At 52.7% G+C, this 19948-nt stretch overlaps 7 protein-coding genes and 1 non-coding gene across 8 annotated transcripts; 5 read left to right on the top strand and 3 right to left on the bottom strand.

Moving 5' to 3' along the window:
* Positions 1-893: 893 nt before the first annotated feature.
* On the top strand, positions 894-5007 carry DACRYDRAFT_118718 (uncharacterized protein; the record flags this gene model as incomplete). Its single annotated transcript, XM_040770646.1, has 8 exons — positions 894-910; positions 980-1017; positions 1072-1127; positions 1177-1253; positions 1304-1397; positions 1450-1565; positions 1621-2202; positions 2256-5007. 8 exons carry the CDS (start codon positions 894-896, stop codon positions 4909-4911), a joined length of 3636 nt encoding a protein of 1211 aa, XP_040625340.1. The 3' UTR covers positions 4912-5007.
* Positions 5008-5348: 341 nt separating this feature from the next.
* Positions 5349-6160, top strand: DACRYDRAFT_70902 (uncharacterized protein; the record flags this gene model as incomplete). Its single annotated transcript, XM_040775929.1, has 2 exons — positions 5349-5421; positions 5475-6160. Coding segments are annotated over exons 1-2 (750 nt in total), but the record flags the coding sequence as incomplete, so codon positions are not given.
* Positions 6161-7562: 1402 nt separating this feature from the next.
* Positions 7563-8358, top strand: DACRYDRAFT_57484 (uncharacterized protein; the record flags this gene model as incomplete). The annotated part of the gene is made up of 3 exons (XM_040775448.1): positions 7563-7613; positions 7662-7849; positions 7899-8358. 3 exons carry the CDS (start codon positions 7563-7565, stop codon positions 8356-8358), a joined length of 699 nt encoding a protein of 232 aa, XP_040625338.1.
* A 124-nt stretch (positions 8359-8482) lies between these two features.
* Positions 8483-9625, bottom strand: DACRYDRAFT_18071 (uncharacterized protein; the record flags this gene model as incomplete). The annotated part of the gene is made up of 2 exons (XM_040771329.1): positions 8483-9319; positions 9344-9625. 2 exons carry the CDS (start codon positions 9623-9625, stop codon positions 8483-8485), a joined length of 1119 nt encoding a protein of 372 aa, XP_040625337.1.
* A 596-nt stretch (positions 9626-10221) lies between these two features.
* On the bottom strand, positions 10222-11928 carry DACRYDRAFT_57419 (DUF382-domain-containing protein; the record flags this gene model as incomplete). Its single annotated transcript, XM_040775439.1, has 4 exons — positions 10222-10455; positions 10516-11218; positions 11275-11798; positions 11860-11928. The coding sequence occupies 4 exons, from the start codon at positions 11926-11928 to the stop codon at positions 10222-10224; spliced, it is 1530 nt and encodes a 509-aa protein (XP_040625336.1).
* A 1393-nt stretch (positions 11929-13321) lies between these two features.
* Positions 13322-14639, top strand: DACRYDRAFT_24500 (uncharacterized protein). The gene is made up of 4 exons (XM_040773699.1): positions 13322-13639; positions 13698-14051; positions 14107-14512; positions 14563-14639. The coding sequence occupies exons 1-4, from the start codon at positions 13451-13453 to the stop codon at positions 14589-14591; spliced, it is 978 nt and encodes a 325-aa protein (XP_040625335.1). The 5' UTR covers positions 13322-13450; the 3' UTR covers positions 14592-14639.
* A 592-nt stretch (positions 14640-15231) lies between these two features.
* On the bottom strand, positions 15232-15314 carry DACRYDRAFT_t53. The gene has a single exon. It is a non-coding gene; the product is annotated as a tRNA-Arg (tRNA).
* An 808-nt stretch (positions 15315-16122) lies between these two features.
* DACRYDRAFT_24499 (uncharacterized protein) lies at positions 16123-17337 on the top strand. Its single transcript, XM_040773698.1, has 5 exons — positions 16123-16414; positions 16476-16581; positions 16631-16722; positions 16771-16839; positions 16887-17337. Exons 1-5 carry the CDS (start codon positions 16384-16386, stop codon positions 17123-17125), a joined length of 537 nt encoding a protein of 178 aa, XP_040625334.1. The 5' UTR covers positions 16123-16383; the 3' UTR covers positions 17126-17337.
* Positions 17338-19948: the final 2611 nt, after the last annotated feature.

Here is a 19948-nt window from a genome sequence, read left to right as displayed (position 1 = left end):
GTGTACTCCTATTCTATCTGTCCGTTACAGTCTTAAGCGCTCAAGATTAGGTGGATGTTCAATACCCTCTTCGCCAGGCACAGCACCTCCTCCTAAGCGCGTGGATCCAGAGGAGGTGGGGAGCCTCCGAATACAATATCTGCACCGAAGGCGGTTCACTCTCCCTCGATCAGCCGCTCGGCCAGAAGAAGCATCGTCGCCGAAGTTCAGCACCGATAGCGGCTCTGCAGGAATCCTCGTCGTATGATGGGAACGATTGATGAAGAAGATTATGTACAAAGTACTGTCAGGAATGACTCAACCAGAGCATTGGAGAATGTTGTAATAGAATTTCTGGCTTAGTCAAAGCCGCCCCCACGCATTCGAACTCATCGCCACGGTCACATCACACGTGCTGCTCAGCTCCCCCTACGCAGGGTTCAGCGTCCGTGGTAATCACTCCTTTTTTCGCACAGCGCCTCTTTGGTGGGGAGTTGATGCCAATACGCGGTGAGTTTCGGGCAAGTTCCGGGGGTGGATCGGGTGAAAGGAGCGATCATTATGGGGAAGTCCCGAAACAGATAACGCACGAGCTGGCAAGATACGCTGAGAACAGGTCGCAGCAGTTGAAAGGAAAGCGCGGTGCGGGTGCTGTTCCAGCATATGACACGCGGAAATTGGATGGCCGAAAAAGGCAATGTGGCGCAAGCAGCCCGTAGAAAGGGTGCTTCGGTGTCGAGGCGGTGCATGCCCAGCTCCCATCGGTCAGTGCCTCCCAAACAGTCAATCCAGGACGAGGGGGGCAAATATATACGCTACCTTGTCAAAGACGTCCACCACGCGTATTCCCCTTCCCATTCCCGCCTCTCTTTTCGCTGCCCTCCGCCGGTGTCTGCGTTGCACAGTTGATGAGTATGTCCCAAATCAAGATGTGAGCATGCCGCGTCTCAGGCCCGAGTTAAAGAAGGGACCAAGAAGGCTAATTCGGCTCATTTCATAGCATCGTTCGTCAGCCACCAAACCGCGATTTCCTCGAGGGTACGCGTGCTCTCCTATTTTCAACGGCATGTCGTAACTGACGAACCTTGGCAGGCTTCCCCGGTATACCACCAAATGCTCCAGAACGACCCAATGCAGCTCTTCGAGGGGTGAGCACACTGCCAGCAATCACCATCAAATGCTGATAAGCGCCTGCAGACGGTTGAGTTACGCGTACAGGGGGGCACTCCAGTCAAGGCGAAATGGGTTCAGATTGAACTGAAGAAGATTGAAACGTGAGTTGGCGTTGCTGTAGTGGCCTTGTGCGCAGCTGAGACATCAGCAGTCTCCTGCAGGGACAGGGCGAGCCTTACGTGGAAACAATTGGCCATGCTCCTAGGATATGGCAAGCCAATGGAGAGTACGAGAACTTGCAAGTTGTGAGAACATAAAGAGTCCAAGACATACCATAGGTGCTGATTTGAGCGACAGCGGGACTTTCCGTTCTATATTCAAATACCCATGAACGTACCACCAAGTATTGCATTAGAGAAGGGAAGTGGGATCCGTTATGAAATGGTTGCTAGTCTCTGCGTGAAAGGGAAGAAGTGTGTCCAATTCCCATCGAGTCCCCGCCCCGTGAAATATTCACAATTCACACAGAGGTATTCTCCGTAAGGACAAGAACAACGTAACATCCACTTCAGTACCCATTGTAATGGACAAGCACGAACTACACACGCTGTGGCCTGTGTACCACCGTCCACAGACAAGTACGGCAACGAACGACGGACTCAATCTCATTGTGACTCGAGATGCCTCTTGCTACGGACCAGGTGACAGTGTAACCGCACGCGTCGAGTTGCGGAGCGGACGTCTCAGCCCGTGTATTCTGCGAGCCTGGGAAATGACTCTGCGGGAACACGTAATCTTCCGTCCGGATCCTTCACAATTGACCCACTCCAAGCAGGCACCTGTGGCTGGTGGTCAGCAGTATCGACATAATGTGATTGCCGAGCAGAAGAAGTCACTCAGCAAAACGATCTACGAAGGTGTCACTGTGCAAGATGAGTTGGCTTGTCTGATACCGATACAGCACCGCACAGCTACTACCCAAGGACGACTTATTGAAGTGCAATTCACGTTGAGCGTAAAGGCTGTGATGGAAAGTGCCGGTAGCGTCGAAGTCATGATGCCTGTGTTGATGTCGCATTGGTCCAAGGAGATGAGCGAGAATTCCTTACGGTTCGTGCACGTTTTGAACATGCGTTGCAGCGCCTCATCCCAATCATCTGTAGCAAAATCGGTCCTGTTCCTCATTTGGGCATCCAATTTCCTCCCGTCCCAACGGCGGCTGCGCAGCCATCTCAGGGGTACAATCAGCCACAGAGCTACACCCAATCCCACTCGAACGGATCGATGCAGACACTGCCTCAAGAGGTGCAGCCAATGCGACCCCAGATCGCTAAGAATGAGTTGCCAAATCCGGATGATGTCGGACCCCCGTCGCCACCATACACCCCGCCTGAGATGGGATCGCATTTTACTTCTCAGCAAGCGAACGGTCGAACGGCGAACGGACGACCACGAGAATCGACCCTCAATAGCCGGAGTCGTACGCTCGCAGTTGTTAATATCGACCCGAATGAGAATGGTGCATCCCCTTCCCCAGCGGTATCGTCCGTCCCACCTTCTCAACCATACAAGGCGTCTTGGGAAAGTGCAGAGATAGAGAAGAAGCGGCTCAAGGAGGCGTACAGCCAAGAGCAAGGCCAGTCGTCCAGCAGCAGTCAACAACCGATTGTCACCACAACCCCGTCCACACCCGCCGTGAAGCCTAACTTCTCGTCGGCAGAGGACGAAAAGGAACGCTTGTACAGAAGGGCACAAGCACAGGCACGGCGTACACAGGACCTGGCAAGGAAGGAACAAGGTTTACCGCCAAGTGTAGGATCCCCATCCCTATCCGCAATCTCAAATCAGACTAGCGCTTCAGCATCAGCATCAGGCTCGACTAGTAACAGCAGCGCACTTCGAAGCCCAAAAGTGGCTCCAATTACCGCAGTCGCATCATCGGCCACACCTTTGACGCCACCAGCTACCTCAAGCAAGGCTCCCTCTATTCGTTCTGAGAGTGTCACGCCGGGAGCCTCGCCACCCCCTGGGTCGAATTGGGCTTCTGCTGAGGCAGAAAAGGAGCGATTGTACCGTATCGCACAGCGGAGGGCTCGTGAGACTCAAGCTCGTGTCGCCTCGGCTACTCCGGCTGGTGGCTCTGCGTCAAGTCCGACCCCCAGACAGTCGATAGTGCAAACCCCCGCAGCCAGTAGGCCCACTTCTACATTCAAGCTAAATAACCCGGATTCTCCGGAGGACGGGCCGATTCAATCGGGTTCTTCTGCGCTCACCCCAGCAAGAGCGGCGTCTGCGTCTCCCGCCCCTGCGCCGAGCATCACTCCTGGTGGAACATCAGCTGCAACCGCCGCTCAGGCGATGTATGCGCAAGCCATGGCAGCACGTCAATCACCCGCCTCTGGCTCGAGACAGTCTGTAGGATACACTGCTGCATCACCCCAACCCACTCATGGCCACACTCCGCGACCATCACAAGCGTCTTCTACAAGCTACTCACAAGGCTCGGGCTCTTCACTTCCCCCTGCCTATGCTACTGGCGGCTCCTCCGGAGCCGGTCCCGGATGGTCAAATGCCGAGGACGAGAAGGCCCAGCTCAGCCGGTATTATGAAGCGAAACATGCGGTTTCTCGCAAGGCTGAAGGTGGTGACATCGGCGAGCCCATGGGCGCGGGAGGAGGGTCGTCCTCTGCTTACATTCATGCACACTCCGCCAGCTCCCTGCCGCTGTCACAAATGACGTCCCCCGCATTGGCACCGCAGCCCATCCACCAGGCATCACCTTCTCCGGTGGGCCACTATGCATCATCCGCACCCACCCGGATGAATTCAGTTGCCTCTGTCCGCAAGGAACAAACGCCGTCGCCTGTTTACAACCGCACCCATCCCCAACACACGCCAACTCCGTCTGCGGGCTATGGAGCACCTCAGGACTATTTCACCCAACAGCGGCCCTACACGCCTCAGCAGACAGCTCCTGGGCCCTCAGCATTCTCTCCTGGATCTCGTGCTTCTGGCGTTCCACTGCCAGTAGACGAAAAGGAAAGGATGAAACTGTTCTTTGAGGCCCAAGATGCGGCAAGACGATATCAAGAAACCCAAGGCGCATCCGGGAGCGGTGGTAGTGGCATGAATAATTCCCCTCCTCACGCGGGTCCCATGGCCTCCTCGAGCTCTTACCCAAGCCCTCCTGTTACTGTAGGTCCCCCTGGATACGAGGATGCCCCGCCTGCAATCGACGGGGGATCCAGTCGATCCATGTCTGCATTAGAAGAGAAAGCTCGTTTGGCGCGTGAATATCAGCAGCAGCAACAGGTCGCTCAGGGACAGCTGTCACGCAACCCGTCTATCCAGTCTGTGCGGACTCCCGGCCCACCCCAGATGCCCCAATACGGCGCTCCACCCATGCTCAGCCCTTCTTATTCGAACAGTGGGCTGCCGTCCATCACCACCCAGTACGGCACTACTCCCCTCCAGAGGAATAACAGTTCTTACAAGTTCATTCCTTCTCCAATTGAGGAAGAGCCTTCTGGCCCTCCTCCGCCTCTCCTGCCTCGTCCTCCTCAGGCGTACATTGAGCAGACCATCCAAGAGGAGGCGCCGGCAGATGTTGCTGCAGAGCATGGGCGACCCGCGGTGGAAAAACAGCAGAGTTGGAAAAACCAGCCCCTGAACTTCCGACCCATGTCTCCTTTTAATGTCCCACTTCCAAACGCGCAGAACCAGCCTCTTGTTCAGGGTCATTGGGAACAGCCACCCCCGACCCAACAACAGTACGCGCAGCCGCAATACCAGCAGGCGCAGCCCCCGTACTATCGCTGAGTGAATATGTTAGGATACGATATACGACCCTACTTTCTTGTTTATATGCATGAATAGGTATCCTTGGATGTAACTTAATGATAATGAACACCATATACCCTCAATGAGCCGTATACATGCAGCAGCACCACAAATAAGCGCTTACGTATGCGCACCTGATATCCGGCACTGCCACTCCAGACCATATTGTTGCATTCGATTCGACGCCACTGGGACTTCCCTCTACTCATCTACATTGCCATCTCTACGTATCTTTGTTCTACGTTCCATTTTCTTTCCTTTTGACATCAGATGTCAACAATACCAAATAACCTCCAAGTTGCTCGCCTCAGGCCGGAGCAGTCGAGAGTTGCCAAGCAGAATGTCCCCGCTTTCCTAAACAAGCTAGCTACGTGCGCACAAGTCCACGCGCCAGTCATGTGTACCCACTAATAGTGTTGTTCAGGATGGTGAGCGACTCAGAGACAGATGATCTTATTCGATGGTCAGATGATGGGGAGTCATTCTTTGGTATGTATCTCTTTGTTTTCTCTGTGAGGACCACCGTTCACCGCTAGCTGCAGTCCCAAATCACGAGCGCTTCGGACGTGAACTATTACCTAAATTCTTTAAACATGGCAACTTCTCTTCGTTTGTTCGCCAGCTCAACATGTATGGGTTTCACAAGGTACCACATCTACAACAAGGCGTTCTCAAGAATGAAACGGAGAACGAGCTATGGCAGTTCAGCAACCCCAACTTCAAGCGCAACTTCCCCGACCTTCTGCCACTAATTGCAAGAAAGAAGGGAACACTGAACATAGAGGAGAGAGATGAAAACGGCAACATCATTCCTGGAGCCGATGGGATACGAACTAGTGCCGGTCCACTGGATCTCCACGCTATCGCCAATGGCATCACGTCGATCCGGAGACACCAGAACGCGATCTCGAACGAGCTGAAAGAGCTCCAGAACTCCAACAGCGCTTTGTGGCAGGAAGCATTGGCGGCTCGCGAACGCCATCAGCAGCACCAGGAGACCATCAATAAAATACTTCGCTTCTTGGCGGGGGTGTTCGGCCCAAACGCCGGCATGGGTATGAATGGCTCCCCGACGTCGCCAACTGCGCCCGGCGCTCATCGTGACAAGGACACAGAGGATGTACCGGTTCTTCCAAGAAAAAGGCAGCGGCTGATGCTAGAGGGACGTTCGCCAAGTACGAAACCAAAGGGTAAGCGGAAAGCCCCAACCGAGGAGGACGAAGAGAGCAGTTCCCCTGTGTCGCCTACCGCAACAGACGCCCACAGGTTCACCGAGGTCACGCCGTCTGAATCCAATGCAACACCCAAACCAGAGGCTGCGGAAGCAACTCCTACCTTGACCACAGCTCCGCCGTTGAATATCAAGCGCAGTCCCAGCGATCAGGTTTTCTCGCCTTCGTTACTCAGTCGCAGTCGGACTCCCATCGCCCCCACCGCAAGCAGCACCAACCAGCCAGATCACAACCATGTTTTTAACGCAACTCTCCAAGCTCTGCTCAACTCCCCAAATAGCGCCCATCGTCTGCTTGCTTCTCTTGCTGGTATGCCACAAGGTGGTGCCTTTCCTCCAGGTGTGCAAGTTCCTCCTGCAGTCGATCAACAACAGGCACAATTACAGCCCTTCATGCCGTATCCCGGTCAACCAGGAGTTGTGCCACCATATCCGTTCCCGTTCCCCGGTCAGAACATCGACTTCAGCATGCTACCTCCTATACCGCCCACGTACCCCCCTGGTACTCAGCCATATCCTTCCGTACCAGGTTCAGGAGCGGCCTCAGCGCCAAATACATCAAACACTGTCTACCAGCCTACTGCACAGGACACCCAGCATGCCCAGATGCTCCAATCTGTTGCACAAAATAGTGCGGGTCTCCAGCGAGCCTACAAGGACACAGAGGCAATCGAGGCTGACGTGGACGCCCTGCAAGAAAGCATCAATAGCCTGATCAATAGCCTCGGAATTGACCCCAACACAATCCAAGTTCCTACCCAGGAAGAGCAGCCTCCCGCGCATGTGGATGAAACGACGCAGGCACAGAATGGTATCACGAACGAGGGTCCTGAACAACCTGATTTCGATATCGAGGCATTCTTGAACTCACTTGACGCAAACACAAGCGGTGCAATATCCGCGAATACACCCCAGCATTACGATGCCTTCTTTGATGAGCTTTCAAGCCAAGGTACTTCGAGTCCGAAGGACTGGGCTGGAGCAGCTGGTCCTGGAATGGTGGATATCCCGCCTCTACCCACCGTAAACGCGACTTCTCCTACACCCACGAGTAATGCTCCACGACCACCCGCAAAGAAGAGGAAAACCGGAAAATGATGTAGCATTTCAAAATTACACAAGGAGCAGGCACGACACCATAGGAACTTGTAGTGATACGGACTAGATTTCTTTGCTGTATAAATAATCGGGCTCTTCCCAGCGTGTACATCATATGTGATTACGGGTAATGACGATCATCCATGTACGACTCCAAGATGTGCGTAACTCTGTCTTATTGAATTTGCCTCAGTATCGAATACACAATAAGCGCCCGTGATTTTCAGGATTCGAACGTACCCTCGATCCAGTTGCTGCAGTTTCCGTCACCCCAGCCTTGTGCAAAATTCTCCTAGTAGACATGAGCAGGCTCGCATCACTGCATGGACCATCAACTCCTTCTTCTTCCCCAGTTTCCCCTCCATCCTCATCGTCTCCACTAGCCCGCAGAACTCCAAAGCGAAATGTATCGCGCGGATCACCCGTACCCGATTCACCACAGGCAGCGCCGATAGAATCGCCGTTCCATAGGAAGCTCCGCTCATCATTACGGGATATCGCAGGTGCAATAGAAGGGTGGGATGAGATGGTATTGGGAGAAGGGCTGCGCGCCGTGAAAGGAGTAGTGGACAACGGAACTGCGCTCGAGTGCGTCGTCTTCTGCATCAAGCCATCCCCGGGACTAACCAGTGTTCAGCAATGCTCTCGCTTCGAATCCAAATCACAGATCCTTCATTGCGACGCCGAGAATCCAAGCCATTAATGCACATTTGAAAACGTTAAATGCCCTCTGCTGGAGGCTTGAGAAGCAATTTCGACTACTGACAATGAGCGTTGACGCCCTGGAGTCCCTCATCATGTCCACTGCAGCCGCTCGTGGGCCCCTTTTTCTGCGTACACCAGTTTGGATAAGCTGGACACCGGAGCACTTTCTCAATGCGCTTCTGTCGTTACCACGGCGCTACCATCAGTCGCTCATCACGATATCTCAATGCGTCGAGAAGCTCAAGGACCCCGATATATCGTGGGATGAGGGAAAGGATGCTGTTCAAACATGGGCAGATCAGAGAGAGATTCGAGCGAAAGCAGATGAACTGGATTGGACGGAGATAGAAGAAATATTTGTGGTTGAAGTGCGGGGATGGGCCGATGGTTAAAGGCCATAGAATGCATATTGTTATTCATACATAGTCGTAAGTCATCGTTACATTATAACCCTATTGCAACAAGCTTATTCATATTGTACGGCGCGCTCCAGTGTACAGATTTTGTTGTCCATGGTCAGTCAAAGCGGCTCGAATGGAATCTGGGGCTTCTCGAGCCTAACCTTGTGCACCAATCTTTGATCGTCGCCTCAAGCTCGGACAGTTCTTTGAAGATGTCCCACTCGCGTTTGACCCAACTGCCTCTGATGACGACTGCATCCTCCTCTTCGTTCAGGATCCAGTATCCGTTGGCTGGCACGCCCCATTCTTTCCAAAAGTCCAGGAAGACCTCGAGGCGTCTGTCCATCAGTCGGAGCAGCGGGAGCGTCTGTCCAATGTACGCGATAGGGAGTTGCTCTTCCAACGCTGCGAGGGTTCTGATGTAGTTCTGTTCCTTGGTTGGCTTGCGGAAAGGCTTGGGGATAGGCGAACGACGTTTACGGCGAAACACACGATTGAAGCTTGACCCAGCCCCAGCCATTACCGACCTGACGCGTCGGGATGGGCTTGATACGTAGCCGGATTCGGACTTCGAGGGACTGGACCTCGAATTGTGACGAGGGGGAGAACTAGACAGAAGGCTCTCCATAACGGTTGGATCGGACGGATTGAACAAGTGTCCGCTGCTGTCCGAGCCGGTGTCTGATTTGAAAGCGCTGGGCGGATGATCGATTTCATCGCTGACCCGCATGGCCTCTTTCTCAGGGCTTGTCGAGGGACTGTGGTCCATTTTCTCAAAGAAGCGCTTCAACTGCCAGACTGCGGCCCTGGCGCTCTCTATTCCTCTCAACACATCGTCGACCCTCGCTGTTTGCATGACGTCTTGCACCAGCAAAGTCGTCTTCTCCTCGCGATTGTCGCCCCGTCCAGAAACAAACGTTGTATATTGGCCAACGCGGATGACACGGACTAGCTTCTGCATGTGTCAGTACAGAACCATTGTCGCCCACCGAACATCACGCATTTGTTGTTCAAGTGCTATCGCGCTCTGCACGGCTTCTGGAGTAGTGACAGTGAATGACGCCGCGATTTCTTCTATGAACTCTTGAGTACTTTGTGTGACGTTTGATTGGAGGAAGGTGATGTGAGCCGTTAGCAGAGACATGTCGTTGAATACAAGTGTCGACAAGAGCTTGATGAGCCGTACTCCAGATGGGATCCGATCGGCAGCCATGCTGACACTCGGGGGAGAGGATGTCCACTCTCTCATGCTATCCATGGTAAAAGTTGGAAGAACATGAAGGTAAAATTGCGCGGTTAAAAAGTGAACGTGTTATATACAGTTATCTTCTTGCCCCTTTTCTTCACTCTGCCACCAGGTTGACAGCCGCGTCTTTTTTTGTTTTGTTTGACTGGCCACACCCTTTTTAAATAAAAGGGTGGTGACGGATACCAGACGTAATGGCCTATTAGACCTATCAAACCCAGCATGCCTTAATCCTATAGACTTGTGAGTGGATGAAACCAGTAGTGCCTTCAAGCAGGGTTGAAGTAGTTCTATCTCCAATGAGGGACTCATTGCCGGGAATATTGCAGACGGAGTTTATGTGGTATGTGGAGGATGGGGATGATGTATGACTAGAATGTAAACAAAATCTTCTTCTGCCCATGGATGGAAGTTCAACCACACATTGTGCGACCACAAAATTTAATGACTAAGCTAAGAACGAGCCATTGAGAAACCACAGGGCAACGCAATGTTTGGAAGCTCAGGCCGCGCCTTCACGGCAATACGCATGCACACCCCGGAAGTCCTTAGACACCGAACAGGTTGTAGAACCATAATCATACACTGGCCACAGTCACGGTACAAAACTAGAACTTATAGTCCCTCTCTTTGCCCTTATCCCTCGTCCTCTCCCTATCTCGCTCCATCTTCTGGCGCTTCTTCGCCATCTCCCGCGCGACCATATCCGAGAAGTCCTCCTTGCTCCCTGGAACACCTGCGGAGCCACGCAAGGCAGAGTCGTACCGTGAACGAAGTTGCTCGGTGGACATGCCCTCGAGGTCCGCTTCGGAGAGAGAGACCTCCACATCGCCGGCTTTTCGCTAGAACTCAATGTTAGCAAATTTGATCCATCAATCTACAGCGCAGCGTAAAACACGTACCTTTGTGCCGCGTTCTTCTCCAAGCACAGGCACGCTCGGCCCTGCGATACCACTAACATCGTAGCCCCTTTCGCTACCCACCAGTCCACGGATGCTCGTCTGCCTTTCTGGTACGACCTGGTAGAGTGACTTGGGCCCGCTGTCCCGGTCATCATATGTCGGCCTTGCATTTTTGCGGAGCTCAATATAGTCTGGTGTCTCAAGCCCGCCAGGCACGGTCGAGACAACAGACTGCATGCCAGATGGTGTCTGCAAGCCTGACGGTGTTTGCAGCCCAGACTCAGGGACAACAGACTCCTCTTCTTCTTCCTCTTCCTCTTTTTCTTCCTCCTCCTCCTCTTCCTCCTCCTCAAACTCTAGCTCTCCCCAGGTCTGGCGATCGATAGGTTCGCCCATCTCCTCCTGGTTAGCTTTCGGCAACACGCCGAAGACGTCTCCATACAGCGGGCGGTTGTATTCGTCCAAGGGTGGCTTGCCCCATCCACCGGGGTGGAAGCCCCACTGTGCGCCGTCAGGGATGGGCGCGTTTAGGCCGGCAACACGGAGCGTCGGATAGCTTGGAGGAGGACCAAACCGTTGCATGCTGATAAGCCAAGGAGGGGGAGCGAGAGGAGGGATAGAGAGCGCTTCGATCAGCTCGGGGGAGAGCTCGCCAGGTCGCTTTTCCTTCAGCGAAGTTTCGAACTCTTTGCCTTCGTAGTACCTGTCCGTCTCATGAGTCATGACTTTACCTAGGAGATAGACGATGGAGGGACGCACAACTCCCCAAACCCGGTCATGGGTGGCTTTGTCTGGAACTTGAAGAACGCGTCGTGCAGTTTCTGGTAGTCGATGTCCACCTTTCCCATCTTGGGCTGCACGCGCTCCCTCGTCTTCGCTTTAAGTGACATCCCCGCCTCCTTCTCCTTGATCGCGTCTCTCATCGTCGCAATCCCCGTGTCAGCAATAAACGCCGGCAGCTGGAAAGGCGGCTTCTCAATGCCTCTCTTTCCCTGGAGGTAGTCCCTTTTCGCACTCCAGTGCAGCGGGATGGGGATAGTATTCCTGTAGCTCTTGAGGTGTAGAAGCATACGAGGGTCAGCAGCGTTTGTATCCCACCACTCGACAACCTCTGGTTTTTTCACCAACTGCTTGAGCTCAGCAACGGACAGCCGCTGCTCGGCCCTTTTCTTCTTTTTCGACAATGGTTTCTCTTGATCTCCATCCTCACCCTCGGAATCCGCATCAGCCTCCTCTTCGTCAGAGTATATTACCTCCCCCTTTCCCAGATCGTTCGACTCGTTCTACACGGTGGAACAGCTTAATCAGCACTAACTCACTAAGAAGTAAAGAAGATAAACGCACCTTGACCTCCTCCTCCGGAGCTTGGAAACGCGCAAAAACCTGCTGGAACGCCTCTGTCCCTCCTCCCATCGGGATCAACGGCTCAGCGACGTACTCCACGTTTGCCTCCTCCTGGCTAGGAACATTCTCGACATCCGTCTCCGCCTCAGTATCGGTTCCCTACGCATTCCAGGTCAACATCATCTTTCTACCGCGTGAGAAGGCAGGACATACGGAGATAGCCACACTTCCTGCGCGCTCCTTCTTCTGCTTCTGCTTTGCCCGCCGGAGGGCGTTTTTACTCTTGAAATGCGTCTTGCCATTTGGCTTTCCACTCGCGTCCGCGTGTCCGTTCACGGTAGGCACAGGCTCAGGTGCTGATCCTGCGGCGACGTCGGGTGCGGCCATGCTGCCTTAGAAGTGAAGTGGACGTGGACAGGTCGGACGACGGACAACTGACAAAGGGAATGACTTGAGCAATGGGCAAATTTGATCCCGTGCATTCGGACATAAGGCTGGCCCATAACGCCGATCTTGTGAGAAGAGTACTGAAGGTTAGTTAGGAGAGTGTCTTCAAAGAGAACGTTTGCCCAATTTGGCAGGTTTCTTCTCACCGATTTATCCATTATGGGAGGTGTAAACGAACTAAAAGGAGCAAGATGGGCTATAAGAGAGGGGGACAATTTGAGCATACAGGCACACCAGACTTCACATCTTAACGTAATGTGAGATGATATTTAACATGCAATGATTACAGTACAAATGCAACCCTTACCGTGTACATAAGATCTTGAAACCGCTTCCGGAGTTCCACACATTATTTTGCATTCTCTGCTCCGATGCATGTCCAATCGGTAGGCGACACTGACTAGGACACATGATGTCCTTATAGGACATCACATCTCCTGTTCTATTCCATGTATGGCCAGGATGAAGATATTAACCAAGGCTCAATGCTGGTGCCGCGTTACTTCGTAGCCGATAAGAGCTGGTCAGCTGCCGAAAGCCTAGCGCAGCATGTCCGAGTCTCGCTGACATGCCGTGATCGCCTCGCAGGTTGTTAAACACAAGAGAGAGTGGTTGTAGTGGGGGAGCGGCGGTGAGACAGTTTCTCAGTGGCTATGATGACATCATCATGTCAATGGTATGTCCACGGCGTGGTTGGTCAAGATGGTGGTTGCAGGAGTGCTGGTCAACCGGCGTTGATAGCGGTGTTGAAACGAGAGGGATGAGATGAATAATGTCATAGAGTTCTGGTCCGTCGAGTTGAAATGTGTTGCGAGGAAGCGAAACATGCTTTGCGGAAGCAATCACGCGTGGTCTGGCATGCGGAAAACGGAGATGGACTCTGATTGGGTGGTCCGACTCTCCGACACTCTCTTCCCAAGGGGCCGCCCTGCACGCTGGTGGACAACCCTGTGCCTTCATTCCCCCCCATCACGGCGCCTCCATCCTTCATCCACAGCCCTCTTTGCATTCTCCATCACCGTCCTCTTTAACGTCAACATCGCCCTCTCCTCTTCTCCATCTTGCTTCCTCGTCGTCACATCCTCAGGCAGTGCTCAATACCAACAAGCGAACTGTACTGTGGGAAAAGTACTAGACAGCAAACATGGTATCCAACCTTCCGCCCTTCGGCTCGTTCTCAACCCTCTGCTATGCCGTCCCTTCCTACCCAGTCTGCAACCTCTTCTTCCACCAGCTGCTTGGGCCACGAAATAGTCCACAGACTATCTTCCCAGGGCAGGATACGAGCAATGCAGTCAACCTCGCAAACCTTGTTTCCGCTGCTCCCGTAGGAGTGCGTCTCTCACTTTCCACCTCCCTGCTGGCACGCTGATCCCACCCATCGCTGGCAGATCAACCCTGAGTGCGGGATCCCGCGGATGCACACCGGTTCCTCCCTGGGTAATATCGCCAACATCATTGCCTGCGGCCTGTCCATCATCGCCACTGCCATGCTCATCCTCGCTACGGGCCGAAGAAAGGCCGCGGTGGGGCGCGTCGAGCTGCGAACGTTCCTGTTCACCTACCTCCTCACCTGCATCTTCCAGCTTCTCACCACGGGCAGTTTCTTGGAGCAGGGCAGCATGGCGCTGGCGATCATAACCTCTATCCATCTGGGGCTTGTCGTTATGTTGTTCTGGCAATTGCTTTGGAATGCACTCGTTGCGACCCAGTGGGTTGAAGATGGTACTATGAGCAGTCTGGTCGTACGTTTGCCTGATGTTATTCATACCTCAGCTCACCTTGACCTTCCTCTCTTAGCCCTTCACCCTCTTCTCTATCTGTTTCTTCGTTGCAGCACTCTATATCTGCCTGGACACCGCATTTGGGTTCACCCTCATCTGGCAACCCAACAACCCGACTGACCTCGCCAATCTGGAGAACATAACTCTTTTCGTTTTCCTTGACATATGGCCTCCCGCCGCAGCCTTTATATTCTTCGTTGTCATGGCCTGTATCGTCATGTGCATCCTGCGGGAAGTGAAGCCCGTGCTCATGTACCTTCTCACTGCCGTGCTCTTCGTTCTCAGCCAACTGGCCTACTTCCTCCTCAATAGGATCATATGCGAGCGCACCAGCGCAAAGATTGACGGGAGCTTTGTGGCCACTATTTTAGAGACGCTGGCCGTATATGCGCTCTGGGGTGCATGGCGGTCAATAACAGAAGGTGGGATTCTGTCATCCCTCTTCACGTAATCTTCTGACTTTCATATCCAGATTCCTGGGAAGAACCGTGGTACGACTAATCCGCGTGCCGTTTACCCTTCAACCGTGTATATCTATGTCATCCTTACCCCCCCACGACCCCAAAACGACCAGACGAACGCACGCACGCCCTTACGTCCTCCTCCCTACCCCCTTCGACGCCTTTCCCCTTCCCGCTTTCTGCTATTTATTCCGGTGCTACCCGATATCCCGACTCAGTCCTGGTTGAATCACCCGAAGAATAGATCAAAGATGCCACTTCGGCGAGAAGAGATGATCTGGAAGCTCGATCACCCGTTGTCCCAGTACAGCTGCGGCTCCCTAGTCCACAGCCTACAAATAGTTCACGTTTCCCTTTACCCTTCTTCCATGTGCACACCTATTTCTTCCTCCCATCGTTTGTACCCCAGCGCTGCATTTCACCACAGTCTCTGGCGGGTGTTTGTCTCTCTCTTCTGTCGTTGTTTGATACTTGGTGCCCATTGATCGAACTGGGTGGCGCTTGTCTTGTAGTTAGTCTCTAATAGTGGGTTTTACGTATGCAGAAATACAGACAACATCAAAACGACGTGTGAAAACTATACATGGAACTACGATGGTTTGATATCGCTGGCTCAGCACAGCCACCCAGATGAAAAAAGAACACCACTCAGAAATGCCAGCGTTACGAATGAAAGAATAAACCTCCTGCGAGGATCGAACTCGCAATCTTCTCCTTGTACCAAGGTAGGAAGGAGACGCCGTAACCATTTGGCCAAGGAGGCTTTAACAACCTCAGCGCACTTTTCAAAGCTCATATCATAACATACATTCCCATTGTCGTGAGCGTACGAGGGCCCTGAACTGTCCAGGGCAAGTTATGAGTGGGCTCCGCACCTGAAGATCGAACAGCCGATCCAGTCAGCAACTGCACAACAAGATCGGTCGTTCGGCCGCCGATTCCTTCCCATCATTTCCGATAGAAGATCTGACAGGCGCCCACGATAGTGGAATCCCGAGGTTTATTCATTTTCTGGTTTTTGTGGCGGACGGGTATTATGGCAGAGAAGCGCGGGATGACGCCAGGGCTGTATTCAGTTTTGCCGGTCGTTCGGTTGTTCGGGGGAGATCCGGAAAAGTCTGCGCCTCAGGAACGGACGGTGTTTCGACGAAGATCGATGATGTGCCACTAGCGTCGTCGAACGGCACGTCTGTTGGTCTTGGAGCCGTAATGCATAATCAGATGCTGAGGATAGCTGCGGCCGAAAACAAGAGTTGCTTGGATCGAATTATTGGTGGGTGCTGCGTGGGTGCTATCCGGAGTCCGGGAAAATGGCAAAAGGAGGCGATGTTAGACCCTGCACCGCGTTTCTTCCTTTGGGGCAGATTCTTTTAATCCAGACCAACAAGGGGACGCGCCGGCCGTGGCTCGGGAATGGAAACGAACTGCGAATAACGCGCCGTTGCTGGGCGCTATGCTCTGAGCCCAGTCCCCAGCAGGAGCGAATAATTAATGGCCTGCACATAGGAGAGCAAGGCTGTGTTGCATGGTTTACCGCCCGCGATACAAATGCGATAATTGTCCCATGACAAGAGAGAATGAATGCGGAATGGAGAGTGGCGAGAGAAGTAACGAGATGGTGGTACAAGTATGGCCGAGTCAAATGACGAGACCGAACCTCGCACAGATTCTGCCTCACCCCGGCGGCCCCCAACGTTGCTAGGGCATATATACGCCGATCACCCGCGCCTACAGCCTTTCCCTTCTTTCTCTATCCGCGCAACGCCCACCTTCCTTCCCCCCTGCCCTTCGTCTATTACGACAGTCCACTCCCTCATCTGTAACTACACACGATGTTCAGCCTCCTCCGTCTAGTAGGGCTCGGTCAGTCCCTGGCACTCCTTTCGTGTCGGAACACGCGCTGATGACGCGCTCTTGCGCCCAGGCATCGTCGCCTTCCTCTCCATTATCGTCCTGGGTATATCTGCCAACGTCAACTTCGGTCTGGGTATCGCAACCGCCGTCCTTACAATCATTTCTGTCATTCCTGTGTATGACGTGCTCCCCTACTGCGCAGCCGCATTCTGATGTTCTCCGCAGTCTCGCAATCGACTTCTTCCGCAAGGGCGTGTTCACATCATGGACGTCTGTTGAGCTCGGTTTGGTTGGCCTGCTATGGGTTCTCTGGCTCGGTTCGCTCTCTTATCGTCCGCAATCTATCACTTGCTGACTGCGCACAGCTACCGGTGCTGACGCGGCTTCGCTCGCCTCTGCAGGCTGCGATGCTTTTTGCGAGGGCTTCTTCTGCTGTGCGCCCTCTCATTCCCCTTGTAATTTCTTCCTAACACCCCAACAGACGGTTACAGTGCCAGTACGTGCTCGCAAGTACGCGCCATCGCCGCGTTCGGCTTCATCGGTTTCTTCATCCTCCTCGCCCTCTGGGTTTGGACGCTCGTCATCGGGGTCCGCGCACACAACGTCGGCGACACACGTATCTGGATGACCCCCGCATACGAGTACTCTCCGGGACCGAAAATGTACCCAGGGGGGGCCCAGATGACGTCGACGATGCCAAACTACAACCCGCAGGTGTAGGAGGCCTCTGCTGAAACGGCATGATACCCGTATATATGCACAACTTATTTCGTACAATGCAGTAGATGGACGGTTTCTTGCTGGTTGGGTACTTATTCTCGCACTCTAAATCTCGCCGGCTTATGTGCTACGAACTAATGAAAACGGGTTTCTGTTCGCATACCATCGTCTGTCGTTGAACCGCACGAAGATAATGCGCATATATGTCGTTTTTGGTCAACCCCTATTGAAAGAAATTTCGGTTCAGCGGATCCCTTGACTTACGTGGGCTCTCGTAAAAGAGCCACGTGCCCTTCACCAGCGGCGAGCATGTGGACCGTCACCACCTTCCTTTGTCCTCAACCAGCACACCTTCCGTTCCTGTCTGAAAAGTACTATGAATATTTCTCATCTGGGACTGTGCTCATCAAGCCTCAGTGCAGTGTTTGGGTTTGTAGGATGTCGGGTATCAAAAGCTGGTTGAAAACCGGATCTTCATGCTTCTTCCTGATCAGCAGCTTCAAGTCCTTGGATGCCATCGCATCGGATGACCGAGAGAGTCGCACCTTTAGGGCTATCCACTCAGCATCGCCATCGCTTCTCACTAACCCCCAGGGGGCCGCTCTATCCCCTATGCAGGAACAATATCGGATGATGGTCAAGGTTATGCTTGTTGTATGCGCATACATGCAGCGGCCATTGGCAGTACTAGTGACACTAAACGCTTCTTCTACTTTTTTCTTTTATCAGAGGAAGGAGCTCAACTTGCTTGCCTTGGGATTATCCAATCGCTTTGCTATATTCCTGGCTATCTTCATCTTAATGTGCACTATGGAATATCGGTTCCTGCACTTGGTTCTGGGCACCATCACACCAACAGCTCCCGCTATCTTCTTCGACGCCGCATTAATTCCGAGATTTCTGCAGCGGCGCGCTATCGAGATCAACTTGGATCACGGGGCTAAGGGAAGAGATTTTTCTATAAATGAGGCGGAGGGGAACCCTCACTCGCACCTCGTCTTCTCTTCTTCCCACCCACCCCTCTTGGTTTCTTGCTCTCTGCTCTCAACCACAAGGACTTCTTCATTCTCCTGATTCCGCCTCTGGTTGGTGGTTAACAATGGCTTCTCGCCATTGTATCCCTCTGCATCGAAGTAGAGCTTCGACGTACATATGTTCAGCTCTGCATATGCATGTGGTGCTCTCATCCTGGTCTACTTGTCCTTTCTCGTTCGTCGTGATGGTGTACTTTCGCAGCACACCCTCTGCTTCGAGGACTACTAGACGACCTCGCCAGAGCGACCACTGCCATACAGCATTCACCACCAGTTGCTGGCCCAAGGACGGGCTTGATAATGTTCTACCTGGTGTTGTCTTTCCTAGTCTGAGCGGGTGTAAAGTCATCAGCACCATGCATTGCGTTGCTCCGCCCTCATCTCGGTCAAATCCTGATCGATGCTCTGGGCTTTATTTGATGCAATGGGGATGGTGCTCATACATATCTAACCTACCTCCTCTTGTGCATATTTCTTGCAACCTTGTGGCCAAGTGATCTGGTGCAATTTTCTCATGCGCTCTCTCAGTCATTGCATGCAGCATCGCTCTGACCAGTCTGGACTACTCCGAGCCAATCGCTGCTTGTGAGAGGCCGAAACTCCCTTGGAACAATGCCATCGAACTGGTGGCGTGTAACTACTGTACTCTACACCTCCCAATGAGGCGTCAGGAGAAGGTCCGCTGGAGGGGGAGTCGACTGTAGTGGCTAGTACTTCGCAGTAGTAGATTTGAAGTATGACCGAGGCCGAATCGAAGGTAGACTCTGAGGGTATAGCAACACTGAGGTCGATTCGAGAATCCGATATGCGTTTCGAGTTAAGACGCGGGCGATCCGAAGAGTGTCAGGACGAGAGGAGTCGGTGCAAGAACTAGAAGGGATAAGAAGGAGTGTGTTGTTCTAATGTTGAGTCTGAGAATCGAGAATCGGAACGAGTTAGATGGGGAAGTGAGTCTAGAGTAAAGCAGTAGTTATTAGGTGTAAGTTAAATATCACCTGACTTGAACGAGTGAGAGTAGAGAGTAAGTGGGAGAGAGGAGTCCGAGTATCCCTATCCGAAGTACCCGAATCCTCCTATATACGTTTGGAGAGGTTCGGACCTTCAGACTACTACTAATCTATACCTACTCTATATTACCTAATGCTATGTCTAGGGTCCACTTCCTGCTTCCAATAGTCTGGTGTAGACAACACACCTTACTTTTAAAAAATTACATTGAAGTGCACATACATCTACAAGTGTACATAAGCCAACAGAGCATACTGCTTAAAAACCACTGTTTACCTATGAAGCATGTTCTGAGTGAGGGAGCTGAGAAATAGGTGAGTGATATCAGGCATGATCATGTTGTCTGCTGACTCCAGATAGCAAAGTAGGGTTGAAATGCTTGGGGATGTATGCACTACAGCTAGAGCCTGTGGAAGAGGGAGAGGATTGAGATGAACAAGCAGAAGTGGGCAAGCAGGGTTCCGTGATGTTGAGGAGTGATGTTTGATACACCAAGTCATGGTGCTCCATAGGCCTGATAGCATTGACCATGATGCTGCCAGTAAAGTTGTCAGGGTATATGCATGCATATATGGACTTTGGCTTACCTCCAGCCAGATTCAGAGACAGTGCAGGTGAAGCTCTCAATCCTGATAAGCAAATGAAGCTTTACATTGGGGCTCAACTGCTCCATTGACCAAAGAAGTGAAGTGAGGGATGGATAGAGTGTGATGGTGATGTAGTTGTCACTGTCACCAACATTGAGATGGCTGTCTTATTAGTGTTTTTCATTAGAGGCATG

Source organism: Dacryopinax primogenitus (assembly GCF_000292625.1).
Source record: "Dacryopinax primogenitus strain DJM-731 SS1 chromosome Unknown DACRYscaffold_19, whole genome shotgun sequence".
In the NCBI taxonomy this organism is placed as follows: domain Eukaryota; kingdom Fungi; phylum Basidiomycota; class Dacrymycetes; order Dacrymycetales; family Dacrymycetaceae; genus Dacryopinax; species Dacryopinax primogenitus.
The sequence above is the reverse complement of the archived record's forward strand: the minus strand, read 5'-3'. Positions and strand labels throughout refer to the sequence as shown.